Source organism: Pipra filicauda, unplaced genomic scaffold (genome assembly GCF_003945595.2).
Source record: "Pipra filicauda isolate LSUMZ 115617 unplaced genomic scaffold, ASM394559v2 scaffold138_size1969278_pilon, whole genome shotgun sequence".
NCBI lineage: Eukaryota > Metazoa > Chordata > Aves > Passeriformes > Pipridae > Pipra > Pipra filicauda.
The window spans coordinates 1,735,263-1,750,956 of record NW_024103862.1 but is presented as its reverse complement, the minus strand read 5'-3'; the positions used below and the strand labels follow the sequence as shown (position 1 = coordinate 1,750,956).

Below are 15,694 nucleotides of genomic sequence, written 5' to 3'. Positions count from 1 at the left end.
CACCCAGGCAGAATTTGCAAGCTACAGGGAGCAGAGGAAGCCGCTGTCATTTAGATAATTTTCTCCATTTTGTTTTTGATTTAAAAAAAGCAGTACTTGTACCCTCATTGTGGTTCTAGACTTTTATCAGAGAAGGGTAAACTGCACTCAAATACAAGTTACCTGGGGCCAGGCTGGTAGGCAGCACAAAATCAGAACTCCTACAGAAGCAGAGAATAACCTGACAGCAGAAATGGATGCTTCTACTCACTAACAAGAGCCAATGGTACTGGACAGTTTTAAAAAAGCTACTTTTTTTTAAAGCTTGTTTTTGTTCCTTGTTATTTGGCTTCATCATTTACAGTAACTATGAGAAGGTGAATTTTCTACCAAAAAGTATGGGGTCCAGGTCACTATGCATTAGCTCTCTTCCTATTTTGGAATTTGTTCTGGCATGGCACATTAGTAATTTTCCACGGAAGGTTATGACCATTCCACATTACTTAAAGTACCTTTCAAAGGAGGAAGAAAATGGTATTTTAAAACAGTGTCTCTGGAAATCAAAACTTTTAGAACACACTAAATCTGCTCTGAATCACACACAAACCAAAACAACTCTTACATCTTTAACAGGGGCTGAATAAGAAAAGTACTAAGATCACATCTGTTGGCCAAGTAGTAAGCCATTGAGAAAACAAGCTTAAATATGGCACTTCTGCCTTCCTAGAAATACTGCTTTTTTCCAAACAGCACTGTTTCTGAAGGCTGTAAACTAATTTTCAGAGAATCCACCCCTGGCCATAATAGTGGCTTTTGTGACAAAAGAAGCTTCAGACCTCACACAGTGTTATATGTGAACTGAAATCAAATCCATCCTTGCTCCTGAGTGACTTTTAGAAAGACTGCATTTTTTTCCCCTGAGAGAATTCTATTTCTCCTCTTCTTTAAAAAAGAACAACGCACAAGCAAACAAAAAGACAATTAAACATTCAATCTTCCCTGCTCCTTGCCAGATCATTTTAGCAAGAGTCTTTGAAGAGATTGCAAAAACTATGACAGCTAAGCTATGACTGAAGTTTTGTTTCTTTAACCCATATAGCAAGTGGGGAAGAAGCAAGACAAAGTCAGCAATCACTTTTACCCCTCTGCAATTCACATCTGACAGAAAACCAGCTTACAGCCCGCAGTGGAACTGAGTCGTTTAAAAAAGCAGGGAAGGTACTCATTGCAAAACCTACCAGTAATTTCCAGCAAATAATATACCTAAGATTGCTCTTAAGTAGCTAAAATTTAGAAGACTTTTCTGTTTTATTACCTTCCGACTGCTCCTTTCATCTTCATCTTCAGATGGATCTGACTGGTGTTTCGGGTTATCCATTTGAAGAAATGCTCTGACATCTGGACTAGAAACACAGTTAACTTCATTAGACACCAATAATCTACATGATTTTCAGCCATAACCAGAGAGCACAGGGTTAAACAGCAGTGTACAGAGAAATTACTAATCACAAGGTTTTGCATTTATACATAAATACATATTTATATTTTATATTTAAGGACAGTGCAAGTAAGGCTTTTATAGCAACATAATTCAACTGCTGAGTGTGCTACATACAGCACATAGAATTTTTCACTTGCAAAAACCTGACACGTTAAAGTATGTGTACGTGAAGACTTCATAACGAGATACTCTGCAGAACTGCATTAAAAGGTAATTAATAGAAGAAAGCATGAGTTTTAACTGGTTAGCAACTACCAGGAAACCAACTTTCTTTCAAAAAACTTAAGAGTTTAAAATTCTGTTGAATTTTCTAAAATTAACTAAGTACCAAGTCCAATACAATACAGAATGAAATACATCATCTATATCCCAAAAAAAGATGTATGTCCCAAGAGCTACATGGCAGTAACATTCCTGTCCCCATTCAGTTTAAAGCAGAAGATGGTGATCTTGCACCCAGAATGCATTCTGGCTGGGCACTGACAGTGCCAAGACAAGGTACCCAGTGACAAGATAGTGTTAACAAATCCTTCCAGTCAGCTGCAGGACACAAATGCTTCAGGAACCTAGAGACCTCCCACAGTGCCTAAGGAGATGCATTTTATCTTCAGCACCAGTTTCTAGCTCTGTCTTAGTGGGGCTGGGGGATGAGGACTGAGAGAAAGATGGGAAAGTAAGAAAATTCCAAGAACCCACTCCTAGGAAGCAAGGCTTACCCAACAGTTCAAAAGTATGTCACGTCTTTCTTAACCATGTAATACAACTGAGGCAAAATTAATTCCTGAAAAAAGGGGTATCATGTGTAGCCTAAATACCACTTGAAAAGATGACCTGAATCTCTCAAGTTCCTTCAGTTCACTAAAAGGGAACCTTCTTATCAAGTAAGAAATCTTACCTAAATTTCACAGATAAAACTCTCTGGGAAGGACTTGAGGCAAGTCACTGACAGGAAACTCCACATAAGCCGTTCAGTACAAAAAAAGCACTGACCTACAGAGCTGCTCTTTTATCCTGTCCCTAGTATATATAAAATAGGATGTGTTTTCATAAGAAATAGATATACTTGCTTTGCTATTTTCAATCCATTTCACCCTCCACACTTTGCTACAGTGAGGATCAGAAGTAAGAGATGAGCTGTTTCTGACACTTCTCCAGCTCCTGTATTTCATACCAGCATTACGGAACCTGCCTCATGTCCTATGCTATCTCAGGCTCCCAGTCTCCATTGCTCACATTCTGCATTCCTATGCCCTATTTGAAACCTGTTTCATTTATCTTCAGCCTTTCATGTTTAAAGTACAGCAACAAGACTGTTCACCATTTCCCACCACTGCTTCAGTTTAATTCTTCCCATCTTATATGAACTCCAAATTCTGATCTATTTCAGAGTCTTGTCTTGTATCCTGAGGTCCAGGAAGACAAAAATCACTGTGGTTTGAATATTGTAGTAATATTGGGTCAAGATTAAACAATTTAAGTTTCAGAATCTTTGGATATCATAATATCAAGAACAAAGAGGTATGGTTCATGTTTTTCACTAGACAGAACAACAGAACCAGACCTTAATTACCTTTCAGCATAAATCTGGACAACTGGCTGATTAAATAGAGCATGTTGTAATACATCTCAAATAGTTACCATAGTAACTCTGTCCATGACTGAAATCACAGCAGGAAAAAATAAATTAAAAAAAAATCAATTCACAGGAAAAGGCTGCTTTGCAGTTGCAGGGTACTCCACAGTCTCCACAATCCATGGCAGCCAGAGTTGTAACTGTGCAATGTTACAGTGTTCACATTTGCAATTCTAAAAGCACTGCAAAGAACCAGTGATTAAAAATAAAAAGTTTAATGTACCAATTTCTTAGCCAGAATTGCAGCACGTTATGCAAAATGCTATACAGATTGATAGGATGTATTAGTTCACATGTATTAACTCAATGTATTTTAAATACATGGAAACTATTCCTAAAATAACCTCACCCAAGAAATTAAAAGGATCGAGAAAACCATTTAAAAAGGGATGCTCAATATACATTTTACATAAACTATCAGCAAAAGTTGTTTTTTTCTAGATTTTTATGATTGACTATGTTTATTTTATGGATTATCTCTGAAATACACGAAAGGGTGTCAAGCTCTGCTTCAATACAATTTTTTCTGTAATACTTGTCATACATTAGTCTTCCTGCAAAAACAATATGCTACCACACAAAAATTTTGGACACACAGAGAAATATGGACAAGCCCAAAAAGTAACACAAATTTTGAAGCAAAACGGTAAAATTAATAGCCAGTGACAGAAACTTAACATTTAAGGCACACTTTATTTAAATAATGGTGCCCAGCTCTTCCTCCCTCTTCTCCACACACTTCATTATTTGATTTTCTTCTAGGGAACAAGTGCAGACCCCTGGCCTCTCACAGAACAGATAACTCATTTCCCCACCAGCTGTAGGGTATTGTCATCCTTGATTTCTTCCATGCATTATGCAAATGTTCCCATTCTCATTAAGGAGCTACTTTGCACTGCTTAAAAATAACTACATTACATCTTTAATGCACCTTCTATTCTACAGTTGGATTCAAACAGGTTTTATTTGGAGACGTTCTGATAGACAATTAAATGCATTAATATTTCAGTGAAGACCTACATTCGAGGGGGTGAGCAGCCCACTTTCAATAGTTGTGCAGTGATTCAGGGAGCCTCTAAGTGCTCACAAGGAACAAACTCCCAGCTCCCATTAAGGACAGCAGTCAGCAAGGGAGACACATTATCAGATCTCTATCCCTTTTGCCATCTTTTCTTGGAATATCTGCATTCTATCAATGAGAGTGTTGTCTATCACATTCAGTTAGCTGAGGAAATGCAGCTTGTAGATAATTTAATTCTCAGTATGGACTAAGCCAATAATCTCGCCCTGTATTCCACCTGACAGTGACTGTAGGAAAATCCTTGTCAACAGTCACAGGGTCTATACCTCTAACATACACAGGGTCTCTAATCACTCTAACACACTTTAGGTTTTTCTTGGGTTTTTTATTTATCAAAAAGGTTTGGCTTTGATACAATATTCAAGAAACATGGCCGATCCAAGAACAAAGTCCACTCAAGATAAATGAGAACACAGTGCTGTATCTTTGTATTATTAATGTAAATACTGCCATCTTGGACATACTGAATTTGACATTTGTGCTTTTCAATTCAGATGTACAAGTGCCTTCTCACCCAGAAATAAGGACATCATCTTGAACCATCCTTAAGCTTTCAGTGAAACAGTTTTTCTATACAGGACTTAAAATATATGACATCCTGATACTGGTTTTAATGCTTAAAAGATGCAGTGGAAGGTGGACTTCCTAATAGTTCTGTGAGAATGCATAACCCATTAAGTAGTCCTTGTAGATCACTAACTTTAAGTTATTTTAAATTATTTTACCCAATATCAAATTCAATTAGCACATTAAAGTAAAACCACTTAAGAAAACAAGGATGTGGACTATCTGTGAAGACAGTCACTACATATTCCTTGAGTAGTTTCTAGCAAATTTTACAAAAGAATCCCCAAACCACTAAGATCAAAGACTTGGTATTTCTTCACTAACACCACTCGTTAGCGCACCAAAAAGGTGACAGATTACACAGTTATATGATTTGTTGCAATGGAGCACTGCATAAAATAAAACAAAAGCTAACTTCAGAAAAACAAACTACCTTACATTTAGTAAGAGAGAAACAACACAGAAATAACCATAAAATGAAATGCTTTTGCACTAAATTGTCAATTAGAGGCTTGCTTTTTCTCCCACATTATTGTTTCTTTAAGGGTTGGGAAAATAGCACAAGACAAATTGAGGTATCTATTTTGTTTTTATTGTGGAACTATGCTAAATAAGCTTATTATTGAAAACACTTTCAACAGTACCACACAACTGGACCTATTTCTTAATACTGGTTTAAGTCAGTTTTGATGGATCAGACAAGCTAAATGCCACGTTAAAGAACACAGATTCAGATACAGATGTATTTGAGCATAAAACAATTTCAAAACCTTCACAAAAATTTAAGAAGGCAGGTGGATTTGAGGTTTGATGCCTTTTTTTTTAAGCACACCATTTTGTGCTGTGCATAGAAAAAGGTACCATTTTACCTCTGGAGAACAAATATAGTATTGGTTTGAGACAAAAATACTTGATACTTGGACATACTGACAAGCAAATGGGGAGGAGATTATGCTAAATAAACCAGTATCCCTTCCTGATGTAACACATCACATTAGCTTTCAATAATTTGTTGTATTAAAGTGCTTTCTATTACTTCCCAAAGAACAGTACTATGGACATAAACCTCATAGTATTTGTTCTGGTGGAAAAGTATCCTACCATAAAGAATTTGCCACTAATTTTTTTCCACTTATCATACGGAGGTATACATAAAACGGTCTTTTTAAAAAAAAAAAAAAAAGAAAAAAAAGGAAAGGAAGCACATATTTCAGGTTAACAGGATATTAAATAGTTCATTTGCTGTGAAGAAAGAAAATCTGACTGCACACTGCAAACTGCAGCAATATTCTGTAAGTTATTTTCTTCCTGTGGGAAATGGGCAATTTCACAGGCTGTACAGTTTGGCTAATTAAACAAAGTATATGCATAAAAGGCATTTAATTAACACTAAAGCCAAGCATAGAGATTTACCATTTTACTTTTTCAAGCAACATGGGAAACTGCATGGATTTAGCTTAAACTGATTACATATTTCAACTGAAAGAAGGCATTTTGTCCCCAGTCAGTTCACACACAAAGCGCTGTCCTCCAGATTTAACTCGAGCCAACTCTCTACTGCCATTATCCCACATGCACCACTGTCCCACCGATGGTGGTGAACACACCTGCGGTTCTTCTGCCAGAACACTCCAGGTGCAAAGCTTATTCATTTGCTTTTGGTTATCCATCTCAGCAAGCTAATTAAGCTACTTGGTTAACATGCTTAACACGAGTGCCAGAGTGCACACACGAACTGCTCTAACAAAAAGGATACAGGCAGTGACTTACTGCCAGCAAGGCAAGTACCAAGTGACAGCAGAGTTCTCAAGCAGTACAGCCATCAGCAAAACAAACACTGCCCTACAGCAACAGAGTTTAGAGTGGAATCTGCACCCCTTGAATTAAGATTAGTTAATTGCCTGCAAATTGATTTGTAGATCGGTTTTCAGAAAAAAACCACATTTTTACACTGTTCAGTCTGTAGATTTTTCCTGAACAAATAGCCATATTAAAGTTTATTTTTTATACTGAAGAGCTCTGAACAGGTAAAATAAGTTTTCCGGTTAAATACTTAATTTGCAATTTTGTATTTAACATGTCTTTTCAACAGCCCTTAAAAAACAGAAAGGAAACTACTTACTGGTTGCATAGCTCTGGCTGTCTAACTAAATTTTGAATGAATTCATTCAGTCCTGCTCTTCTCTGTTTAATAAAATCTGAAAAAAACAGATTTATTAGAATCATCAGTCAGCTTGTGAAAAAGACTTATTTTCTTACTTAGATTTTTTTAGGACTTAAACAGCAGTTAAAAAAGAAAGTGGTCCATGACTGGTTCAAAACAGGCTTGGTTCTACATATTAAAATTGCAAGCTTAAAACATTCAACTGAGGTGAGAGAACAGTTTTCAGTTTCTCTGTAACACTTCTTGAAAACGTAGAAAGCCAGGTGGATTAAAAGTGCAGTAAAGTGCTTCAAGAACAGTGTGTAACCACAGTGGGCTCACCTGTGCAGCCTTCCTTGCACGGGTGAGCCCTTCCAGACCTGATTCCACAAAACCAAAAAAACCAACGACCCATAGGCAACACCTGACATCAGTTACACAAGTCAAGTTTTTACATGAACAGTCCCACCAAGCAGCATATTTCCATAATATATGTGTGGTAGTGGAAAAGTTGCACGATTCATCCTGCCAGCAGGCACTCAGATTCAGGCATCAAAGATAAAGGAAAGTATTTTATTTAGTTAAGTTTTGGACATAATCTCCAATGTTAAAAAAAAACAATCCTCAGAATCCCCACCTTCATCTAAAGCTTAAGACACATAACTGTTCTGTAGCAATATGGAAAGATACACAAAGGATTTGGAATAGAAAGAGAGTTCTAAAATGAAATAAAACATAAAACAGAATAATCTTGTCTTTCATTACTCATATCAACAATAATTTGTAGGGGAAAAGAATATTTAACTTGTGTATTAACTTTTAAAGCATTCAAATGACTGCCACATACAGATTACTGCCAGTTATTATAACTTAAAATTAAGTTTTGATTAAAAGATGTATTTCAAATATTAAGGAAAAATGTTCGTAGTGTTTCAGGGATATAATCCTAAACCCTTGCTAGGGTATTTAATAATCGGAAACTACTGACAACAAACAGGAAGGTAAATTTTCATACAGATGCTATGTGAGTCACCAACATCAGCAGTTTCAGTGTGGCAGGTGCACTGTGTCATCAGTCACTCTAAGCCTACAGAGCCATCCATGCTGGTGAAGATAAAACACCTCTAAATTTTCAATTTCTGTATTCTGACTGGTTTCAGTGATTCTCCTTTGTCCCATTTTTTCAAGTTAAAACAAGATTAATTTTGAAATAACCTAAGTGTCAATAGAAATTGAGCCCTTAAACAACAATGTATGCTATGACAGTATTTTTGGTAGATTTTGGGAAAAGGGATATAAAGGTTTCACTCTGCTGCATTCCAGTCAAACAGCACAGTGCTGCATAGCCATGAATGCATTACAGAAGTAAAATACCTTTTCAGTATTTGTAAAATATGTGACTTGTTTCAGAAGTCAGCAGAAACATTACATCAAAGCTTCAATAAATCACTGTTAAGATAAAGAATAATTTACATGAGCATCATGGCTCCAACTCCACCCTGCCTCCCAGCAAGACACATCTTGAGAACTATTTAGTTTCTCATGCTTCAAGGATTTCAGCATAGTTCACAGAAATTTAAAACAAGTCTGAGGACTTTGTTTTACATATATCGTTTTAATAAAGTTTTAGTTTAGGGGTTTTTTCCTCATTAAAACTCCAGTTTACTAAATTTGACTCGAAATCCACCTGCACATTTGGCTGTACAGCAAACCAGACTCCATGACATTATCTTGTCTTCAGCAGATGTGTAGACACGATACACTTAGAACTTTTAGCAATCATTTACATCTTAATCAGAAGAGAACAGCAGAGCTTGGATACTTGTATTTGATTATTTTAATGAAAATTAAAAAGGAATTTGACATCAGGATCCAGATGATTAACTGTAACTGCCAAAAATTAGATTTGTTTGTAAGAACTTTAAAACACCCAAAACTATACATCCTAAGAGTTCAACAGCTTTGGACCCATTTGTTCCTCAGCAAAGGAGAAAATTAAATGATTGAAAGAGGTGCAGGAGAAGGTGAAACTACAAACACAGTCTGATCAACATCAGCAAGCCAGGGGAGGGTGGAAGGGTTCCAATGACCTTCAGGAAAACCCTTAAGTAAAAACAGCCTGAATGAAGGATATAAATACACAGAGCAATGGCCTGGCCTTCCCATTTGTCTTTTTGTTTATTCATCCGTGGTGCCACCTAGACTAATTCAATGCACTTTACAAGTGACTTTTTCATTACTATTTTGCTGTGTACAGAGCAAACTAAATTGGGACTTATCATTGGTAATTGGATCACAATATGTTCACATCAGACAGGCTTCCTGTTGCTGTTCCTTTTACAGAAGAGATTCGTTTTAATCTAAAGTATACAAAGAAGCACGTTTAGATACAGAGAGTTCCGAAGTCCTCAAAGGTAAATCCTTTAATTATTTCATTTTTCAGAGCTGGTCGTGAGGGAAGTCACATGAAGGAAATTTAAAACTAACTAGGCACATGCTTAGGAGAGTCAGAGGTTTGGCTTTGGCTTTAGCATTTACAGGAGAGAGATTATACCTGACAGTTCATAATCTGTCACAATCCTGAATAGCGGAGGGTTGGGAGGAGCTGTAGCCTTCAGTGCAAGAGAGGTGCTGGGCCACTAAGCAATACTTTGTTAACTATCACATGGTAGAATACCTACCTACGCTAGTTCCTGCTCGACTGAAGCATGACTAAACTTTGGTTTAGTCACTGTTTTGAGGACTGGTGTAAAACTCATCTAATATAGCTGCTTGTAGGCTGGAATGGATCAATTTTCATATAAAGAAACTGACAAAATGAATAACAAGATGATAACTTACCAGGATCAAAATTATCTCCAAATATTCTTTTAGCTGGAATCTTCAAGTTCATTGTGGGAAATTGCTTCTTTAGCTGAAAACAAAATACATACAAGTGGTTTACGCTTAGACGTCAAAGCACCTAGAAATAATTGCACTTTGTTTTCTGATGAACAGTTTGAACACCTGATTATCAGTAATTCTGCTCCGCTATGTCAACTCCTCTACTCGCATACTTGGGGGAAGAAAAACAAACCCAGAACAATCTGTACTCAGCTTGTTTGCACCAGACATACCCTTTTAAATTCAAAGGCAATCTCATCTTCATCTTATGGACTACTCCAGTAACAGTGCTAAAACAATTTTCCCCTTGCCCCAGGTTAAAACACACAGACTAGAATTTCAGTGTTGTTTTTATTTTCCTCTCTTCTCCCTTCCTCCATCAATTCTCTATCTCTTTTGGGTTTGTTTTTTTCTTGCTTGCTTGCATAGGGCTGTATGCATGAGGTTTAGGATGGGCTGGGGATACAGGCTTTTGTCCAAGTGGCATTCTTAACTTTAGAAACCATGTGGTCTGCCCTTAAGTCAAAACTGCAAGCAGATGAACAGCCTGTTTTGCAATCCTGCATTTGATAATTTGATTATATTCTACACTTGATAAACTGACCAGTTTTATTCTTACTCTCATCCCCCTTAAGAGAGTAATTTTCTAATAGAGTAGCTGGCAATTCTTCTCTCCTTAGCAACAACAGTATCTCTTCCAGTTAGCAGCACAAGTTTTTTGGTGTGCTATATTATATGAATTACACTGAATAGAAACTGATCTAAATGCCCTCCTGGTTATGCTTCCCCAGGACCTCACTCTCTGCCCAAGTTGAGAGACCAGTGCTGAACAAACTTCAGCAGAGCAATGCTAATCCAAATGGCCAGGGAACGTGGCAAAGGAATGGGATCACCAACACCCCTTCTGAAGGTACCGAAAAGGGGATACTTTGTTTCCTTCCAAGCCTACATCCCTGAAAGACAACAGGCAAAACATAGGATGGCCTATCCAGGGGCACTTAAACTCAGACCTCCAAGCTCAGCTCCAAGGTCACAGCCTACGTTTGGAGACCACTGCCACATGCAAATCCACATACAGTGAAGCAGAAGGGAGAAAAGCTCGACTCCTTCTCATAGAGACAATGGAAAGGAAATGGAGGCACAGATAAGCAGCTGGTAATTTTTTCTTATGGGGATCACAGGAGAATTACTTCCTCTTCTGTTGAAGCAAAAATTGTGGGATGAAAAACCGGAGGAAAGTATGGACACTGTGTCCAGTACTGTGTCCAGTACTGTGTCCAGTACTGTGTCCAGTACTGTGTCCAGTACTGTGTCCAGTACTGTGTCCAGTACTGTGCCCCTCAGTTCCGGAAGGATATTGAGGTGCTGGAGCAGGTCCAGAGAAGAGCAACAAGGCTGGTGAAGGGATTGAAGATAAGTCCTATGAGGAGAGGCTGAGGGAGCTGGGGTTGTTTAGCCTGGAGAAGAGGAGGCTCAGGGGAGACCTCGTCACTCCCTACAACTACCCGAAAGGAGGTCGTAGCCAGCTGGGGGTTGGTCTCTTCTCCCAGGCAGCTATCAGTAAGACAAGAGGCCATGGTATTAACCTCTGCCAGGGGAGGTTTAGGTTAGATATTAGGAAGAAATTCTTTACAGAGAGGTTAATCAGGCATTGGAATGGGCTGCTCAGGGAAGTGGTGGATTCTCCGACCCTGGAGGCTTTTAAGATGAGACTGAATGTGGCACTTAGTGCCATGGTCTAGTAACTGCAGTGGTAGTAGATCAAGGGTTGGACTTGATGATCTTTGAGGTCTTTTTCAACCCGGCTGATTCTATGACACAGGACACAGACTGCATATCTGAGCAAGTATTTGCCCTTATTGCCCACTACCTAAAAGGAGCAAAATCCTCTTCTAGCAATGAACCCAAGAAATCCATACTTGGTTGCTGAAGAGGATTATTTTATGTGGAGCACTGACCACATTTTTCTGTGAAAAAAAATCATACCTGATATTAAACCGCAGGTATGAATTGCCATAATTGACTTAATAGAAAATTTATATTAAGAAACAAGGACTTGTTCATGGCTTTCAGTACTTCAAAGTAAAATGCTTATTTTAGGAGAAACATACCTATCTAGATGTTTTGTGGGGTTTTTATCATGAACAAATGCACATTTCAGATGTTTTGACAACCACTAAATTGGAAGTTTCTCATTATGTTATGATCCCAAGCAACAAGGAAAAAAGTAACAAATAAGAGGATTTTGAGTTTGAAATTCAAACAAACCAAAGCTTAAAAAACCCACTCCATCATTATTTTTAATCAGGGGTCCTATGGTTATTGAGTCAAACTGCTCAAGAGGGGATTAACTCAAACCATAACACTGCAAACAAGTGCTACTCTGCTATTCTGGCAGGATTTCATAGCTTGCCTTTTGCTTACCGTATTGTAGAGTTTATCAAACTCCGCATATCGTCTTAAGACAAACCACTCATTTCTGCCAACAGAGACCAGCACTTTGTAAACCTGTAGTAGCAAACATAAAGTTAATGCCCACAAAATTTAGTAAAACATCCAAGGTTTAATCCTGTACTGGAAATAAGGGCAGGTTGTTAAAAGTATTGTGTAAATGCACTCGTTGAGCTATGTATTTCTTACAGCTAAGCCACACAGACATCAACAGAAATGATTAAAAGAACAACTGAAAGAATGTGGTACTTTACAGAAAATTTTTTAAACAGCAGGTTAGCAAAAACTAACATCAAAGTTGATTTAATGGAGTTTTGTAAATTAGTCCATATCCAACAAGAACATCTGACCATCAGATAGTAGTCTATTAAAATTTACTACGAAATTTGTTAGCAACTTGATAATCCATAACAAGACTAATATTAAAGAAGTAAAACATTTAAATACTGAAGATTGCCTTCATCAAAACCTAAAGAGAAAGTACATATAGAAGGCAATTACAAAGATAACTGTTCTTTCCAACACCTTGAATACAGAAGGATCCTGGCAGATGACAATTGTTCAGGGAGGAAAAAAATGGTGCTGTGGCTGAAATATAGCACAGATAACTTAATATACAGCACTGCGATGAAGGGAGGTACAGTTGAAACCTGCTGCACAGTTCTGGCCATTCAAATCCCGTGTCAGTAGAAGACTTCAGTAACTACACAGATTGTCAATGCCTGGATTCATAAATCTGGTTGACTCCTGGGTGTCCAGCAGGCTTCTCCCATCTCTTAGGCAATTAGTTGTCCTTGCTTTTCTACCTTCTTGTACTTCCAGAAAGAGCCCAGCTATTCCTTCAGTGGAAAGGATGGGCACAGAAAGGAAATGAGTGCAGAAGGCTGCTAATTCCCAGCGTAGAAATCTGGACCAATGCCTCAGTCTCTATTTGCCCTGCAACAGCTTCTTACTTCTCTCATTTAACTCTCACAGTGGAAGTGGCAGCCACCACCATCAGCTCCTCAGGCTGAGATCTGCATTCATGCAGCTCAAAGAAGCTGTTCTCAGTTTGAGTCCCTGGGAAGCTGGATGGAAGCACCCAGCAGAATGCTGATGAGACCCTTCTAAGAAAACTAGCCTTCCTTTACACTGCTAAACAAGCATTAATGTAAAACCTACCTACACACTTCTAGAGCCTCCCTACATGGTAAACCCTGAAAGTTTCAGCTGTGAAGACTTAAGCACTGTCCTCTTGACCTGGGTACCTTACACAGCAATCAAGCCCTGCAACTGCTGTTCAAGCACACATCTTCACTCCCCAGGAGTGCACAGCAGATCAATGCCAATACGCTTAAGCAGCGGGCCATGGATTTCTTAAATTAGCCAGGCAGAATGTGCACGGGCAAGCACAACTTAGGATACGAGGTGATATCACCTCCATGGCAACTGCAACAGTAAAACAGTTTTGTTCTCAGAGTAGCTGTAGAACAACACCACCATCAACATTTTTCACACAAGAGAGAATAAAAAACCTCCACAGGAGGTCATTCGAGTCACACCACCAACAAAGATCTTGCACACCCAACAAAGGGAAAGCTGCGAGTTCAACAGTTATTGAAGCACTGAGTGATAAGAGCACATACAACATCCACAAAGAACTGGTAAAACCTAAAAACACAGCATGTCTTTGGACTATATTACTGCTCTCAGCTACACCTATGTAATGATTAAAGAGATGTGCAATGTCTGCTTCTAGAAAGGTGGAGGGAAGAATCTAGCCTTACTTAGATAATAACCTTTTCAAATCTAATTATTCCTAATCTAAATTTGGTCTTAGAAAACTCCTAAAACATAGATAAGATGCATTCAAAACTTGTAATATGTGGATAAATAACACAAGGCTTTAAGAAAGGAAAAAGGAAGAAACAGAATTCCTGAAAACATCACCATAAATTATCTTCCAGATACAGATAGGACAGAGTCTAGATATTTCTGGATGTGACAGATTTCTTCACAAAAAAAGTCACTGAAATTACAAGGCTTCAACTCTGTTGAGGTAGCTCATGCTCCTGGATTAAAGATTAAATTTTAACTAAACAAAGATATGAAAAAAGTAGGCTGTTTTCCCATTTCAAGAGAACAAGTATCAAGAAAGTAAGGAAGGTATTTATTATGTGTCAACAAGTAAAAAAAAAAAAACAACACCACAATTTCCACAGGGCTGGGGATTAATCATATACATTACGGGTCTGAGATGAAGTTTCCAGATTTAATTAGACAAACAGCAACCTTGAAAGAGATTTTTTAATAAGCCTGTATATGATGGGGGAGTGAAGGGAGACAAGAACAGAGAAAATTTGATGTCTTGATTAGACCTCAGACATCAAATAGCATAGGGATAAAAGTGAGAAATCCAAAACAAAGCTATTTGTCAAAACAGGTAAAAGAATGACCCACTATGCAGCAAGGACAGAACAACAATTAATATAGCCTAGATATGGTCCAAAACAAGCAAAGATTTTGCTCTTCTTATGAAGAAAGTGAATGTTGAATCTTCAGAAAAATGCAGGACAGTGAACTAGTGTGGATATGCATAGAGGCTGGTTACCATGAATTCAGTGGAAGCAAAAAAGTTCCCCTGCCAGAACACCTGAAAAATTCAAACCTTTGTCAAGAAAAAAAAAATTGGTGGTATATATATCAAAAGTATGCAGTATTTAACAAAATCAAATCAAACATTCAATAAAAGGTCATGAAATCACTCAGGAGAAATGAAGACTTCACTTCCAAAGACAAAACTAAAAAGCTTGATTTAATCATCAGAATGAGGACTGCGCAGAGACGAGATTTGTTTTAAAAAATGTTTTATCGGAGCAAGTGTGAGAAGAAAAAGAAGAGCTAGCAAAAACTAAGTTGCACATACTTGTCTTGTTTCCATGCCAGCATTGAGTGAGACACTGAAGGGTTTGAACTGGAATTCACAATTTCTATTCAGAACAGTAATATTATTCTAGAACAGTCTCAGAAGCAGTAGTGATACACACTGTATGCAACAGTAAGGTGAAGATTATACAGTCACCTGAAGTCTTTCCTAGCCTTTTTCACTTTAACCTTTCCTTTCACCCTAAGGTTCTTACTGCTCTCTCCAGAAATGGCACTGGTATGGCCATCAAAGAGCCACAAATTTATTAAGAACTCTTTCTCCCCACACCTCTCTCTCTCTCCCTGACAAAGTACCGATGGGATCCAGGCATTACAACACAGCTACAAAAGAGCAGACACAGTAAAAGCACTGACACATGCTGGAATTCACAGTTCCTACCATGAAGTTTAGTATGACCCTCACTTCTGTTATCAAATCTTAAAATACATGTGATAGTACTCAAAAGCTTGGTTGTGAAAAGCAGTTCTTGTCAAGCTGCTAATTGCTGCCTGATGCAGAAAGCAGAAGCCAGCAAGATGAAGTGTAGCTCT

The 15,694-nt window shown here is 37.9% G+C and overlaps 1 protein-coding gene across 3 annotated transcripts in view; it reads right to left on the bottom strand.

Annotated features, from left to right (window-relative positions):
* The window catches only part of LOC114002258 (serine/threonine-protein kinase Sgk3), a 56,471-nt gene that overhangs the window by 10,807 nt on the left and 29,970 nt on the right, over positions 1-15,694 (bottom strand). For all 3 annotated transcript variants that reach the window (XM_027748145.2, XM_039378438.1, XM_039378439.1), the window contains exons 3-6: positions 12,212-12,295; positions 9,746-9,818; positions 6,884-6,959; positions 1,295-1,382 (exon numbers count right to left, since the gene is read on the bottom strand). In XM_027748145.2, the coding sequence (XP_027603946.1) occupies positions 1,295-1,382; positions 6,884-6,959; positions 9,746-9,818; positions 12,212-12,295 (321 nt within the window). The remainder of the gene's footprint in view (positions 1-1,294; positions 1,383-6,883; positions 6,960-9,745; positions 9,819-12,211; positions 12,296-15,694) is intronic.